General features: G+C 40.3%; 3 protein-coding genes across 4 annotated transcripts in view; 1 reads left to right on the forward strand and 2 right to left on the reverse strand.

Annotated features, from left to right (window-relative positions):
- LOC113568117 (high choriolytic enzyme 1-like) overlaps positions 1–15,510 on the reverse strand; it is a 30,565-nt gene that overhangs the window by 1,115 nt on the left and 13,940 nt on the right. Inside the window, exons 2-4 of one of the 2 annotated variants that reach the window (XM_035520893.1) lie at positions 1,188–1,281; positions 489–1,087; positions 59–272 (exon numbers count right to left, since the gene is read on the reverse strand). In XM_035520893.1, the coding sequence (XP_035376786.1) occupies positions 59–176 (118 nt within the window). In that variant the 5' untranslated portion in view covers positions 177–272; positions 489–1,087; positions 1,188–1,281. Of the gene's footprint in view, positions 1–58; positions 1,088–1,187; positions 1,282–15,510 lie in introns of both variants that reach the window. The other variant, XM_035520892.1, reaches the window with a different exon arrangement.
- On the reverse strand, positions 3,147–5,491 carry LOC113568115 (high choriolytic enzyme 1). Its single transcript, XM_035520891.1, has 5 exons — positions 5,446–5,491; positions 4,320–5,345; positions 4,009–4,149; positions 3,814–3,931; positions 3,147–3,693 (listed from the first exon to the last, which is right to left on the reverse strand). Exons 2-5 carry the CDS (start codon positions 4,435–4,437, stop codon positions 3,306–3,308), a joined length of 765 nt encoding a protein of 254 aa, XP_035376784.1. The 5' UTR covers positions 4,438–5,345; positions 5,446–5,491; the 3' UTR covers positions 3,147–3,305.
- LOC118240446 (high choriolytic enzyme 1-like) lies at positions 11,012–12,388 on the forward strand. Its single transcript, XM_035520894.1, has 4 exons — positions 11,012–11,129; positions 11,302–11,442; positions 11,520–11,637; positions 11,758–12,388. The coding sequence occupies exons 1-4, from the start codon at positions 11,012–11,014 to the stop codon at positions 12,143–12,145; spliced, it is 765 nt and encodes a 254-aa protein (XP_035376787.1). The 3' UTR covers positions 12,146–12,388.

A 15,510-nucleotide genomic window follows, 5' to 3' on the forward strand; every position in this document is an offset into this window, starting at 1 on the left:
AACACCTTCAGAGGAAGGGTTTTAAAATACAAAGATAAGAATCAGCAACTTATCTGACCATTGTTGATGGTGATAATGCGTGATATGATGTCCACATGCTGAGGTTCTGTGGTAGGGAGAGCCTGAGAGAGACCCAGCAGCAGGGCTAGAATGGAGAAAGAGGCTCTGGGCTCCATTTTGCTTCAGTGTGTGGAGATGATCTGGATGTGCCTTCACTGTAGCTCAGTGTCTGAATGCTGTCGTTCCTGGACTTTTATACACTTGGACACACACTAACAGAAACCCATATACAAACAAACACAGGTGTGACTGTTATGGACTTATGTTAGGCATTAATGTCTTCTGTCTAATGTATGTCACCAAAGGGAGGACACTTGGAACATCCCCATTAGTCAAATATCTCAGGAATTGGAGTGCTAGGCTGAGTTTGTTTGGCTAATCTGCACTAATGGATGAATTGTAGATTTAGTCTTTTACCTTATACTGACCTCTGTTTGTTAGCATTTCAGTTTGATCAATACATTTTCAGATCTGTTGGAAATGTTATTTGAAGAATCATCATGTCATAGTATCTGTTGACAAATGTTGGGGTTCTAAGAAAGATCTATTACAACCAAAATTGAGTTTGTTTGCTGTTTGTTTTTCATGTGTTTGGATTTTTTTTAATCATCAGTTCAAGTATATATATATATAAAGTTTTAATGTGACTCAGAAAGCATAATCTTTTTCTGCAGACTTTCTGTGATATTTTCTTATAATGATTGTTGATATGTGATGAGTAAATATCTGAAAGTATTTCTTCCCCAGTCTTGTCCAAGAATTCCAAATAAATCAAAGTCAAATTCAAAATCAATAAGCAAGGGAAGTCTATTCCAGGTTCCTAGAAATCCTAGTCTTGGTTTGAGTGTAGGTGTGATTGAATCCCATTTGGCACAACAACATGTTCAGGGTGCCCAGAGACACAGGAAGTGGGTGAATGGCGTAGAGGGGAGGTGGGCCATAGGAGAGGGTCATCAGGGGGTGGTGGGAGGACCCATAGCAACTGAGATGGTTTTAGGCAGCAGCATGATGCCAGGAGTAGAGGTACCTTGGCAGAAAGAGAGTATAGATTATTAGGCATGTCCAAATGCTAAAAGTGTGCAAATTAGGCAACTATAACGTGAAAGGATGGACTCCGGCTGTTCTACCTATGACAGCACAGATAAAAGGAAAGAGCCAGAAGGAACCACAGGCATGAGGCTGCCTGGAACATCAGCACTCCACCGCTCTCAGCCAACAAACCTGGATGACAAGAAAAAAGTGAAGTGACAGCATCATAACATTCCAGTTTCTCATAACTCTCAGTGCTCCTGAACCCCCGGATCTACACCTTTACCTAGGATGAGTGATATTTAAGAAAATGCCTGACTATACAAATAGGTTTTCGGCCTACCTTCACATATTGACACTGAGTCTCTGAGACTTGAACATTCATAGAAATTTGAGGCCATAGTATAGGAGTTTCATCAGAAAAGGCTATGTCCCCTGTGGTAGATTGTCTTATTCATGGTACTATTAAAGACCTTTCAATCTCAGCAGATGTGGTGGATCATCAGGAGTTCACTTAAGTACTGTGTGGCAAGATTGTTCAGTGCTTTGTAGGTCATTAGAAGTATTTTATAGTCAATACATTTTACTGAGAAGCAATGCAATGTATCTTAGGAATAATTTGATCAAACTTTCTAGTTCTAGTAAGAACTCTGGCTGCTGCATTTTGAACTAACTGGAGCTTCTTTATGTACTTAGTGGTACAACCAGATAGTAATACATTACAGGAGTCTAATGTGGAAGTGATAAATGCATGGACTAGCTTTTCTGTATCGTATAAAAATAGCACGGTCCTATACTTTGAAATGTTCCTGACTTGCAAAAGGGCTGTCCTACAAATATTATTTACATGAGCTTCATAGGAGAGAAGGGCTCCAAAATTAAAGCAAGATCTTTAACCGTTAAGGATGGTGTGATTAGGAGACCATCAAGGTTTTTAATGTAATGATGGAGCATAATCCTGACTGCCTGTGAGCCTAGTAGGAGCACTTCTGTTTTCAGTCAGTTGCGGGAGAGAAATGTCTCAACATCCAGTGTCTGATGTCCTTTACACATTCCTCAATAACATTAAGCTGATATTTGTCCTCTGATTTGGCTGAGACATATAATTGTGCATAATAGCACATTGCTTGTGAATAATTCCACTCAGAGATACCATATATAAAATAGCAGGGGCCCTAGAACCCATCCCCCACACCAAATATAGCTTTTGTGTATGCTGAAATGTCACAATTTATGTTCACACACTGGTAATTCCGAGAATATTTTTTAGTCTGTCTAGTAAAATGTTGTGAACTGTGGTGTCAAATGATGCACGGAGATCAAGCAGTATCAGCAAAGAGACATAACGATGGTCTAAACCCAACAACAGGTCATTAAAAACTTTAATCAGCATTGTCTCCTTGGTATGATGAAGCATAATTCCTGATTGAAAGATTTAATGTATCTGGTTCTGATGCAGGTATGATCTTAGTTGCTGAGATACACCTTTTATTAAATTATTATTATTATTAAAGTTCTCAGAGTGAGATCCCATTTATCCATGTATGTCATGGGCATCGGGCCTGCTGCTAAAGACTCGACTTCCCACAATGCCCCAGCTATTCACATCATGAAGAACTCTCCATCTGAATTCCCTTACCCGCGAATCCATAAGACATCGGTGTCTCCAGAGAACTTATCAGTTTCATCTGGGTATAGTTACCCTCTGTGCATATAAGCATGTCCAGCCCATTTACTCTCTGTGATGAATTGCTGGTGATTAGCAAGCATACTGAGCATTATCTCTGGACTGTTTTCTCAGAGTTGTCGACCCTGCGTGTTTTTGGATTTCGCAATGTTGTTTTTTTCCGCCTGTGTTACATTGAATGTTTTCTGCCTACCTGGATATGAACTTCCCCAGTTCCTGTTTACTCTTTGGAACCTCCCTTGTGTTTTAGTTCATTGTGTATTTTTCTCACATTACATATGTTATTAATACATTTCACCCATTCAGTAATGGCCTGAGCCTAGACCATGACGTAACATGATAGATTATACATTTACTTTGATCATTTTTATTTTATGACATTACTACATATTTTGCAATCACGTAACACGTCACATAATTGTATTGCTACATTTTTTGGTTACGTATGATGAGAATATTATAGCACATTTAGGTCAAGCTAGAGAGGAAGAAGTATCAGATAGAAATATAATGTTATCGGATGTAAAGTTTAGCACTCGTACAGAATCTTGATCCTCTTGACGTCAATGGTGGACAGTTCAACTCTCTGTCCAATCGCCACCCATTCATCAGGAATAGGAGTTATGGTGTCCATTCCGTTGATGGAGAAAGCCGTATTTCCGTAGTGCATCACAGAGCTGTAGTCATATGGTGTGTTCAGATTGTTGGTGTTCTCCTTGTTGAAATTGGACTGCATTGCTGGGTCAATGTTTTGCCAGTTGATCCTGACATAGTTGTCACGGTCGCTCCTGGTATGCTCGTGGTAGAAACCGAGTGCATGGTTCAGCTCGTGCTCGACGATTCCATGGTACACACAGCCGTTCCTGTTGAGAGAGAGCACCTGAGCACCACCTGTTTTGCCCACAGCTGAGTAACACCTGAGAGACAGAGAGAAGATTGTTCTGGTCACATAAGACAAGCAGCTAACAATGTGTATCAAACATGAATAAGGGAAGTAAAGTTATTTTAAATTTTTCAAAATAATTCCCTGCTCTCACCCATCTCGGCTTTTGATGCTGATGTAGTCAGGTTCAACTGTTCTGGGAACAAAGCGAATGCAGGTTTTCTTGCGGAATGATGCCATGGCATTCTTAATTACATCCATGTCCAAAGAAGCTGTAAAATAATTAAAGAGAACATTAATAAAGAATATCAACATAAAGGTAAAACCTGAATCAGGGGGATTTACTTACAGAAATCAGTGCTCACAACATAAGGCACCTGCACTAAACCATTGGAGGACTTCTTCCAAAAGCATTTGTTGCTGGGGCAGACCAGAGAATTCCTGGTTTCTGGCAAAAGTATGTCTCCCTCCACCAGCATTTCACTGGACCCTTCATATAATCATGGAAAAAAAGGATTTGTTTGGCAACAACCAAAGAGTTGGAAATGCAATTTGTTAAAAATGTTGCACCATTGTCAACATTGCCTTGGTCCAAACATACAAACACCTTCAGAGGAAGGGTTTTAAAATACAAAGATAAGAATCAGCAACTTATCTGACCGTTGTTGATGGTGATAATGCGTGATGTGATGTCCACATACTGAGGTTCTGTGGTAGGGAGAGCCTGGGAGAGACCCAGCAGCAGGGCTAGAATGGAGAAAGAGGCTCTGGGCTCCATTTTGCTTCAGTGTGTGCAGATGATCTGGATGTGCCTTCACTGTAGCTCAGTGTTTGAATGCTTTTGTTCCTGGACTTTTATACACTTGGACACATACACTAACAGAAACCCATATACAAACAAACACAGGTGTGACTGTTATAGACATATATTAGGCATGAATGTCTTCTGTCTAATGTTTGTCACCAAAGGGAGGACACTTGGAACATCCCCATTAGTCAAATATCTCAGGAATTGGAGTGCTAGGCTGAGTTTGTTTGGCTAATCTGCACTAATGGATGAATTGTAGATTTAGTCTTTTACCTTATACTGACCTCTGTTTGTTAGCATTTCAGTTTGATCAATACATTTTCAGATCTGTTGGAAATGTTATTTGAAGAATCATCATGTCATAGTATCTATTGACAAATGTTGGGGTTCTAAGAAAGATCTATTACAACCAAAATTTTGTTTGTTTGCTGTTTGTTTTTCATGTGTTTGGATTTTTTTTAATCATCAGTTCAAGTATACATATAAAGTTTTAATATGACTCAGAAAGCATAATCTTTTTCTGCAGACTTTCTGTGATATTTTCTTCTAATGATTGTTGATATGTGATGATTAAATATCTGAAAGTATTTCTTCCCCAGTCTTGTCCAAGAATTCCACATAAATCAAAGTCAAATTCAAAATCAATAAGCAAGGGAAGTCTATTCCAGGTTCCTAGAAATCCTAGTCTTGGTTTGAGTGTAGGTGTGATTGAATCCCATTTGGCACAACAACATGTTCAGGGTGCCCAGGGACACAGGAAGTGGGTGAATGGCGTAGAGGGGAGGTGGGCCATAGGAGAGGGTCATCAGGGGTGGTGGGAGGACCCATAGCAACTGAGATGGTTTTAGGCAACAGCATGATGCCAGGAGTAGAGGTACCTTGGCAGAAAGAGAGTATAGATTATTAGGCATGTCCAAATGCTAAAAGTGTGCAAATTAGGCATCTATAACGTGAAAGGATGGACTCTGGCTGTTCTACCTATGACAGCACAGATAAAAGGAAAGAGCCAGAAGGAACCACAGGCATGAGGCTGCCTGGAACATCAGCACTCCACCACTCTCAGCCAACAAACCTGGATGACAAGAAAAAAGTGAAGTGACAGCATCATATCATTCCAGTTTCTCATATCTCTCAGTGCTCCTGAACCCCCAGATCTATACCTTTACCTAGGATGAGTGGTATTTAAGAAAATGCCTGACTATACAAATAGGTTTTCGGCCTACCTTCACATATTGACACTGAGTCTCTGAGACTTGAACATTCATAGAAATTTGAGTCCATAGTATAGGAGTTTCATCAGAAAAGGCTATGCCCCCTGTGGTAGATTGTCTTATTCATGCTACTATTAAAGACCTTTCAATCTCAGCAGATGTGGTGGATCATCAGGAGTTCACTTAAGTACTGTGTGGCAAGATTGTTCAGTGCTTTGTAGGTCATTAGAAGTATTTTATAGTCAATACATTTTACTGAGAACCAATGCAATGTATCTTAGGAATAATTTGATCAAACTTTCTAGTTCTAGTACTTAGTGGTACAACCAGATAGTAATACATTACAGGAGTCTAATGTGGAAGTGATAAATGCATGGACTAGCTTTTCTGTATCGTATAAAAATAGCACGGTCCTATACATTGAAATGCTCCTGACTTGCAAAAGGGCTGTCCTACAAATATTATTTATAGGAGCTTCATAGGAGAGACTGGGCTCCATAATTAAAGCAAGATCTTTAACCGTTAAGGATGGTGTGATTAGGAGACCATCAAGGTTTTTAATGTAATGATGGAGCATAATCCTGACTGCCTGTGAGCCTAGTAGGAGCACTTCTGTTTTCAATCAGTTGAGGGAGAGAAATGTCTCAACATCCAGTGTCTGATGTCCTTTACACATTCCTCAATAACATTAAGCTGATATTTGTCCTCTGATTTGGCTGAGACATATAATTGTATATCAATTGCTTGTGAATAATTCCACTTAGAGATACCATATATAAAATAGCAGGGGCCCTTTGTTAGCATTTCAGTTTGATCAATACATTTTCAAAATACATTGGAAATTATATTTGACGAATCATCATGTCATAGTTTCTGATGAACAATCAGGCTATTCATGTTGTGGTTCTAAGAAAGATCTATTGCCACCAAATGTTCGTTTGAATGCTGTTTGTTTTGATGTGTTTGATTTTTTTTTTCATCAGTTCAAGTAGACATGTAAAGTTATAATTTGATTCAGAAAGCACAATCTTTGATTGTCTTGAGAAGATATCAGTTACCTCTCATCCCTGAGAAGATATCCGTTACCTCTCATCCTTGAGGGGAAGAAGTGCAACTCAATTAAAGCCTTGAAAAGTCTTAACTTTATTCTTGAAAGTGCTTAAGTCTTCAAGATCCCTCGGGATGTGTCGGGGAGAATTCCAGAGTTTGGCACCATGTCAGCAAAAGGCAGCCTCAAAACTCTTGGTGGGCAACATAATCTTGTTTTGTGAGTTGATCTGTGGACCTTTGAGCATGCTTGCCTTGTGAGCTTACTGCTGAGATATAAAGGAGCAAGACCATGTAAACTTGTAAGTAAGCAGTAGAATTTTAAAGTCACATCTAGATAACACAGGTAGCCAAGGCGACTCTTTATGGATGGGTATAATATGACCTCTCATCTTTGTGCATGTTAGTACTCTGGCTGCTGCATTTTGAACCTTCTGCAGGCCTGAAATCGTATTCTTAGCAAAACCTGCTAGCAGAGCATTATAGTGGCCCAGATGTAAAGATACAATTGAATGCAGTAGTTTTGCATTATCTGTTGCTGTGAAGATATTCCTAACCTTGGCTATGTTACGAAGATGACAGAAGATGACAGACACTGTTCTGCAGATATTCCTAACTTGACATTTAAAGTTTGGGTCATAGTCAGTTGTGACTGTAACGGTGAGCTGTGAGGACGCGAATGCATGTGCGGAGAAGAGCGAGATTTATTATGGGTAAATCCAAAATCAGAGTCGTTGTGGTAGTTCAGGGTCATAATACCAACATGCAGAGCATGGGGATACATAAACAAATGAAAACACATAAACAATGAACAGTCAAGACACAGCGAGCAACACAGGATTTAAATACATGAACTTAACAAGACTAGAAACAAGGGACAGGTGTGGAAAATCAAACAAGGGGCGGAGAAAATCAAACTATGGCATGGAGCTAAAATACACAAGACAGGGAAAACATGGAACATGGAAGCTGGGAGGGACTAATTGTGACAGACACCTAGGTTTTTGATATAGTGTTGGGCCTTAACTGACAGGAACTCTAGATATATTACAGCATCAGTGCGCTCATGACTATTCCCGATCATAATATATTCCATTTTGTTCTCAATGAGTTGCAGGACATTATGACCCATCCAGAAGTTGATATCTTTTAATCAATTAAAATTCAAGTCAATGGATCCCAGAGGGTCCATGGCTAGGGACATACAATTTTGTGTCATTTGCATACTGGTGGTATAAGATTTTATATTTACTGAAGATTGTGACTTATGAAAGCTTATAAAGTCTAAAGAGTGCTGGCCCCTAAATTGAGCTCTGGGGGACAGCACAGATAGAGCAACTACCATAAAAGTGTGACATAATACTCCGGACTGCACAGGCACATCTGAATTATTAAAATCAATTCAAGTAAAGCAAGATATATCTTGCTGAAGCTCATAGTACTGCAACCCTCAACAATCACACTAATTGGAATTTATAGGCCACCAGGACCAAATTCAGAATTTACCAGTGAGTTTGCTGATTTCCACGATAATCAAATTCCATTATTAGAAAGAGCCATTATTAATGGTGATTTCAAAATTCACTTTTAGAGTGCCCAAGATCCTTTGAGATTGGCCTTTATTTCTATACTAGAAAGAGAGAACCCACACGCTCCAGTGGACATACACTTGATTTAGGACTGACATATGGCACAGACATGGAGAACATAGTCATTTTACCCCAGTCTGATGCCATGTCAGACCATTCCCTTATTTCATTTAAACTACATATCAATTACAATCCAGTCACCTCACCTCATTACCACATTAGACACAGAATGATGTCAGCTAGTGCAGCTTTATTGCAGATCTCCAGATTCATCATTTCTGACTAGGAAACCCACAATCCCTACAGAACTTGATCAAATGACTGAATGCTTAGAATAAGCGTTTGACTGCACACTTAATGATGTTGCTCCATGTAACAATGAAACATTAGAGTAAAAAAAATTATACTCTGCTATAATGATAACATTTGCAATTTAAAACAGAACACTCAATAGAGAGAATGCAAATGGCACCACAATAAATTTGTAGGCTTCCAGTTTGCATGGAACAAGGGCTTTCTTAACTATAGAGAGGTATTTGTTACCATTCGAACAGCTTATCTCTCTACCATTATAGGAAATAAATATAACCCTTTTAATTTGGTACAATTGCACAATTAACTAGGAATAAAACTGACACCAAAACTCAGATTACATCATGTAGTCACATGACTTCATCACATTTACCACATTTAAGCACATTAGAGATTAGATGTAACAATTAGAGATAACATTCAGAGTAATAATGTAGCATCAGGCAGTTACATAGAAACCAAAACAGTCATGTCAATAAATGCATTAGAATTCTTTACTGCATCCAAGCACCTGAACTAACATCTTTGATCTATTGCTCAAAATCTTCCAGCTGTTTATTAGATTCATTGTCCAAACAGTTTCTTAAAGAATATCTAACAGAAGTCATCAAACCTCTAATAATTATAATAAACTCCTAACTGAACATTGGCTTCATACCTAAATCATTCATTATTAGCAGTCATCATACGAGTCATCAAGAGAGTTAACCTTGACCTGTGTCAGCTGTGAAACTCCAAGTAAATCTCTAACCTTCCCTTTATTTCTAAGATCCAGTCTTCCACATTAGACTCTTGTAATGGGTTTGTGGAGGAGAAATCAATAGGACTCGAGCCAGATGTGCAAGCTTTATTGGTTCTGTCCCTTATGCATCGAGGGAGAGAAGCCTCAAACTTCTCTCTCACATGAGTTCATATACCCCCACCATTCCCTGCTGTTCTCTCATGTGCTAATCTTGTGACTCCAGGTTCCAGGACTCTCAACCATCCTTGAACATTCTTTCCTGCTAAAAGCTAGTTGTTACTCTCTGCTGCTGCACCCCTGCCCAGCAACAGTTAAGCGATAACTGTCATACTCCATCACTTCTCTATTTGCCTGTCTTGCAGACTGGTCAAGAGAGGGCAAAGGTCACATAGTCCTTACTTCCTCCTTTAAGCAAGCATTAAGCATTTTCCCTCACAGATTAATATCTGGTTGTACCACTAAGTGCATAAACAAGCTCCAGTTAATTCAAAATGCGGCAGCCATAATTCTTACTAGAACTAGAACGTTTGATCATATTACTCCTAATTTTAGCTACATTGCATTGGCTCTTAGTAAAATTTCTTATTGAATATAAAATACTTCTAATGACCTACAAAGCACTGAACAATCTTGCCATGTTGCTTTGCCAGATGGGATTCAATCACACCTACACTCAAACGAAGACTAGGATCTCTAGGAACCTGGAATAGACTTCCCTTGCTGATTTATTGTCATCACATATTTTGTACTTTACTGTTTGTATTGTTTCCAGTGTGGTGTCTGGTGTTGAACAGAAGAGGATTGGCACCCTTTGAGTCTTGCTTACTCCCAATGTGTCAATCCGTCGCCCTTAAGGAGGTTTTAATTGGCATTGTTGCTTCTGGCTTGCTAACTGGGGGCTTGGACTCAGACATCTGTAAAGGTGCTTTGTGACAATGGTTGTTTTTAAAAGCTCTACATAAATAAATTTGATTTTGAATTTGACTTTGATGTATGTGGAATTCTTGGACAAGACTGGGAAAGGAATACTTTCAGATATTTAATCATCACATATCAACAATCATTATAAGAAAATATCACAGGAAGTCTGCAGAAAAAGATTATGCTTTCTGAGTCACATTAAAACTTTATATGTATACTTGAACTTATGATTTAAAAAAATCCAAACACATGAAAAACAAACAGCAAACAAACAAAATTTTGGTTGTAATAGATCTTTCTTAGAACCCCAACATTTGTCAACAGATACTATGACATGATGATTCTTCAAATAACATTTCCAACAGATCTGAAAATGTATTGATCAAACTGAAATGCTAACAAACAGAGGTCAGTATAAGGTAAAAGACTAAATCTACAATTCATCCATTAGTGCAGATTAGCCAAACAAACTCAGCCTAGCACTCCAATTCCTGAGATATTTGACTAATGGGGATGTTCCAAGTGTCCTCCCTTTGGTGACATACATTAGACAGAAGACATTCATGCCTAACATAAGTCCATAACAGTCACACCTGTGTTTGTTTGTATATGGGTTTCTGTTAGTGTATGTGTCCAAGTGTATAAAAGTCCAGGAACAAAAGCATTCAGACACTGAGCTACAGTGAAGGCACATCCAGATCATCTCCACACACTGAAGCAACATGGAGCCCAGAGCCTCTTTCTCCATTCTAGCCCTGCTGCTGGGTCTCTCTCAGGCTCTCCCTACCACAGAACCTCAGCATGTGGACATCACATCACGCATTATCACCATCAACAACGGTCAGATAAGTTGCTGATTCTTATCTTTGTATTTTAAAACCCTTCCTCTGAAGGTGTTTGTATGTTTGGACCAAGGCAATGTTGACAATGGTGCAACATTTTTTAACAAATTGCATTTCCAACTCTTTGGTTGTTGCCAAACAAATCCCTTTTTCCCCATGATTATATAAAGGGTCCAGTGAACTGTTGGTGGAGGGAGACATACTTTTGCCAGAAACCAGGAATTCTCTGGTCTGCCCCAGCAACAAATGCTTTTGGAAGAAGTCCTCCAATGGTTTAGTGCAGGTGCCTTATGTTGTGAGCACTGATTTCTGTAAGTAAATCCCCCTGATTCAGGTTTTACCTTTATGTTGATATTCTTTATTAATGTTCTCTTTAATTATTTTACAGCTTCTTACGACAAGGATGTAATTAAGAATGCCATGGCATCATTCCGCAAGAAAACCTGCATTCGCTTTGTTCCCAGAACAGTTGAACCTGACTACATCAGCATCAAAAGCCTAGATGGGTGAGAGCAGGGAATTATTTTGAAAAATTTAAAATAATTTTACTTCCATTATTCATGTTTGATACACATTGTTAGCTGCTTGACTTATGTGACCAGAACAATCTTCTCTCTGTCTCTCAGGTGTTACTCAGCTGTGGGCAAAACAGGTGGTGCTCAGGTGCTCTCTCTCAACAGGAACGGCTGTGTGTACCATGGAATCGTCGAGCACGAGCTGAACCATGCACTCGGTTTCTACCACGAGCATACCAGGAGCGACCGTGACAACTATGTCAGGATCAACTGGCAAAACATTGACCCAGCAATGCAGTCCAATTTCAACAAGGAGAACACCAACAATCTGAACACACCATACGACTACAGCTCTGTGATGCACTATGGAAACACGGCTTTCTCCATCAACGGAAAGGACACCATAACTCCTATTCCTGATGCATTGGTGGCGATTGGACAGAGAGTTGAACTGTCCACCATCGACGTTAAGAGGATCAAGATTCTGTACGAGTGCTAAACTTTACATCCGATGACATGATATTTTTATCTGATAGTTCTTCCTCTGTAGCTTGTCATAAATGTGCTATAATATTCTCATAGCACATAAATAAAAATGGAGCAATAAAAGTATGTGATGTGTTATGTGACTTTAATGTCATATAATAAAATTAATTAAAGCAAATGTCTTATCTGTCATGTTAAGTTATTTTCTAGGCTCAGGCCAAAACTGAGTGAGTGAAATGTATTAATAAAATATATAACCTGAGAGAAATACACAGATGCTGATGGAGAAAAATCTCTCGATAAGTTTATTGATGTACAGGCAAATCCAAGACATAAACAGCAGGCTGGCAGTGGTCACAACCAGTACAGAGTGACCTAACACACAAGGGAGGTTCCAAAGAGTAAACTGGAACTGGGGAAATTCATATCCAGGTAGGCAGAAAACATTCAATGTAACACAGGCGGAAAAAAACAACATTGCGAAATCCAAAAAAATGCAGGGTCGACTACACTGAGAAAACAGTCCAGAGATAATGCTCAGTATGCTTGCTAATCACCAGCAATTCATCACAAAGAGGAAGTAGGCTGGACAGGCTTCTATGCACAGAGGGTAACTATACCCAGCTGAAATTGATAAGTTCTCTGGAGACATCGATGCCTTATGGTTTCTCAGGTGAGGGACTATTTATCAAAGACAGTGTATTGTTAAACTGGAACATTCTTTACAATTTATTTTAAATTACGTTTCAAGTTTCAAGTTTCAAGTTTGGTTTATTTGTCACATACATAGTCATACACAGTATAACTCGCAGTGAAATGGTTGAGTACTCTGTCCAAACTGAGGAAAAAGAAAACAGGAGTGCATAGAGGAATATATATTCTATATATGTACAAAAATATATTAACAATGTATGTACAATATATGTATATTATGTTTATATACACAATGTACAATGTATATATGGATATTTAAATATGTATGTACACAATGTACAGAATGTACAGTCCCATCTTGCAATTGACATATTTACAGTTATGTTACATGGTGGTAATTGAACATATTACAGTTATGTTCCATGGTGGTGGTGGTCCCCACAGTTTATCAGTTTCCCTGATTCAGGGCCCGAATGGCCTGTGTGAAGAAGCTCCTCTTCAGTCTCTCCGTCTTGGTCTTCAGGGAGCGAAAGCGGTTCCCTGACCTCAACAGAGAGAAGAGTCTATTGTTGGGATGGGTGGGGTTCTTCACAATGCTCCTAGCATTGGACTGGCACCTCTTGTGAAATTTGGTCCGCAGGTCAGGAAGTTCCGTGCGAGTGATGCGCTCTCCTGAACGCACCACCCTCTGGAGTGCTCGTCTGTCCTTCTTTGAGCTGTTCCCAAACCAGACTGTGATGTTTGCTGTGAGGATGCTCTCGATAGTGCAGGTGTAGAAGTTCCGCAGCACCTTGGTGGGCAGTTAGTCAGAGACTTCATCACATCTTCACTGCCAGCCTCCATGGACCCACTGCAGTTTGCATACCACCACAACCGCTCCACTGATGATGCAATTGCACATCTGCTTCACACCACACTGTTTGTCGACTACAGTTCAGCATTTAACACTATCATCCCCTCCCTACTCACTACTAAGTTGGAGGATCTAGGACTGCATACATCCCTGTGTGACTGGATCTCCAACTTCCTAACAGACAGACCACAATCAGTACGGGTGGGCAATTGCGTCTCATTCACCCTCACCCCCAGCACTGGAGCTCCCCAGGGTTGTGTCCTAAGCCCCCTGCTCTACTCACTGTACACCTATGACTGCGTGGCCACTTCCAGCTCCACCATCATTGTCAAGTTTGCTGATGATACCGTCGTCATGGGCCTGATCTCGGACAACGATGAGAGTGTCTATCTGGATGAGATTAAACACCTGGAGAACTGGTGCCAGGAGAATAATCTCCTCCTGAATGTCAGCAAGACAAAGGAGCTGATCGTGGACTGCAGCAAGAATCAGGAGCGGCACTACCAACCTGTTAAGATCAACGGAACCACAGTGGAGAGAGTAGACAGTTTCAGGTACCTTGGAGTTCACATCTCACAGGACCTGTCCTGGTCCTGCCACACCAACTCCCTGGCAAAGAAGTCTCGTCAGCGTCTTTACCATCTCAGATGCCTAAGAGACTTCAGACTGCCCACCAAGGTGCTGCGGAACTTCTACACCTGCACTATCGAGAGCATCCTCACAGCAAACATCACAGTCTGGTTTGGGAACAGCTCAAAGAAGGACAGACGAGCACTCCAGAGGGTGGTGCGTTCAGGAGAGCGCATCACTCGCACGGAACTTCCTGACCTGCGGACCAAATTTCACAAGAGGTGCCAGTCCAATGCTAGGAGCATTGTGAAGAACCCCTCCCATCCCAACAATAGGCTCTATTCTCTGTTGAGGTCAGGGAAGCGCTTTCACTCCCTAAAGACCAACACAGAGAGACTGAAGAGGAGCTTCTTCCCGCAGGCCATTTGGTCCCTGAATCAGGGCAACTGATGAACTGTGGGGAGTACTCTGTGTATGTCCACGATAACATCATAAAAAACTGTAAAAACTGTAAATTGTAAAAAATCTGGAAATTGTACATTGTATATACGCATATTATACATTCCCTCTTCATCCATCATAACATATTTATGTATCCATCAATCTGCATCCATTTCCCTGCATCTCCCCTCGGCTCGGCCAGAGCAGTTATAAAATGCATTTCACTGCTAGTTATACCATGACTATGTACGTGACAAATAAACTTTGAACTTTGAACAAGGAAGGAAGGGCCTCCTAGATGGATCCAAATTCAGATGAGGTGGACCAAGGAAGGGCAATTGAGAAAAGAGGTAAAATGCAACTGAAACAGGATGTGCACAACTGAGGCGGGTCAAGCCAAATAACAAAAAAGGGGGGTGAAGTGGCAGTAGAGCACACGGTACATAACTTAAAAAGAAGGTGAGGGGACATAAGGGGAGCTAACAGAAAACAAAAGGAAACAAAGCCTGCTAGGCTGGACCAGTTAGGAGATTAGACTGGGATCCACACCTGTAAAACAGATACAGGGGCACAGCGCACAACAGGCGAAGAACTCTCTTCCTGATATGCAGCTGAACGTGATGGGAGGATACTACCCAGAAGAAACAACTAGAGACAGACACAAGGGAAGACTATGCCTCATGGAACAGGAGAGCAAGTCAGCAAGAGATTTAGCAGAGAACATTCGCATTGAAAACACGTTATCAGCAATATTAACACATGCGCTACACACCAAAACTTCGACAGAGTGGCCCATTGTGAAGCAGTTATATAGGGGGGATGCCGTCTGTGTGAAACCATGCTGATGTGTACTAAGTAAC

Source organism: Electrophorus electricus, chromosome 21 (assembly GCF_013358815.1).
Source record: "Electrophorus electricus isolate fEleEle1 chromosome 21, fEleEle1.pri, whole genome shotgun sequence".
NCBI classification, from domain to species: Eukaryota; Metazoa; Chordata; class Actinopteri; order Gymnotiformes; family Gymnotidae; genus Electrophorus; species Electrophorus electricus.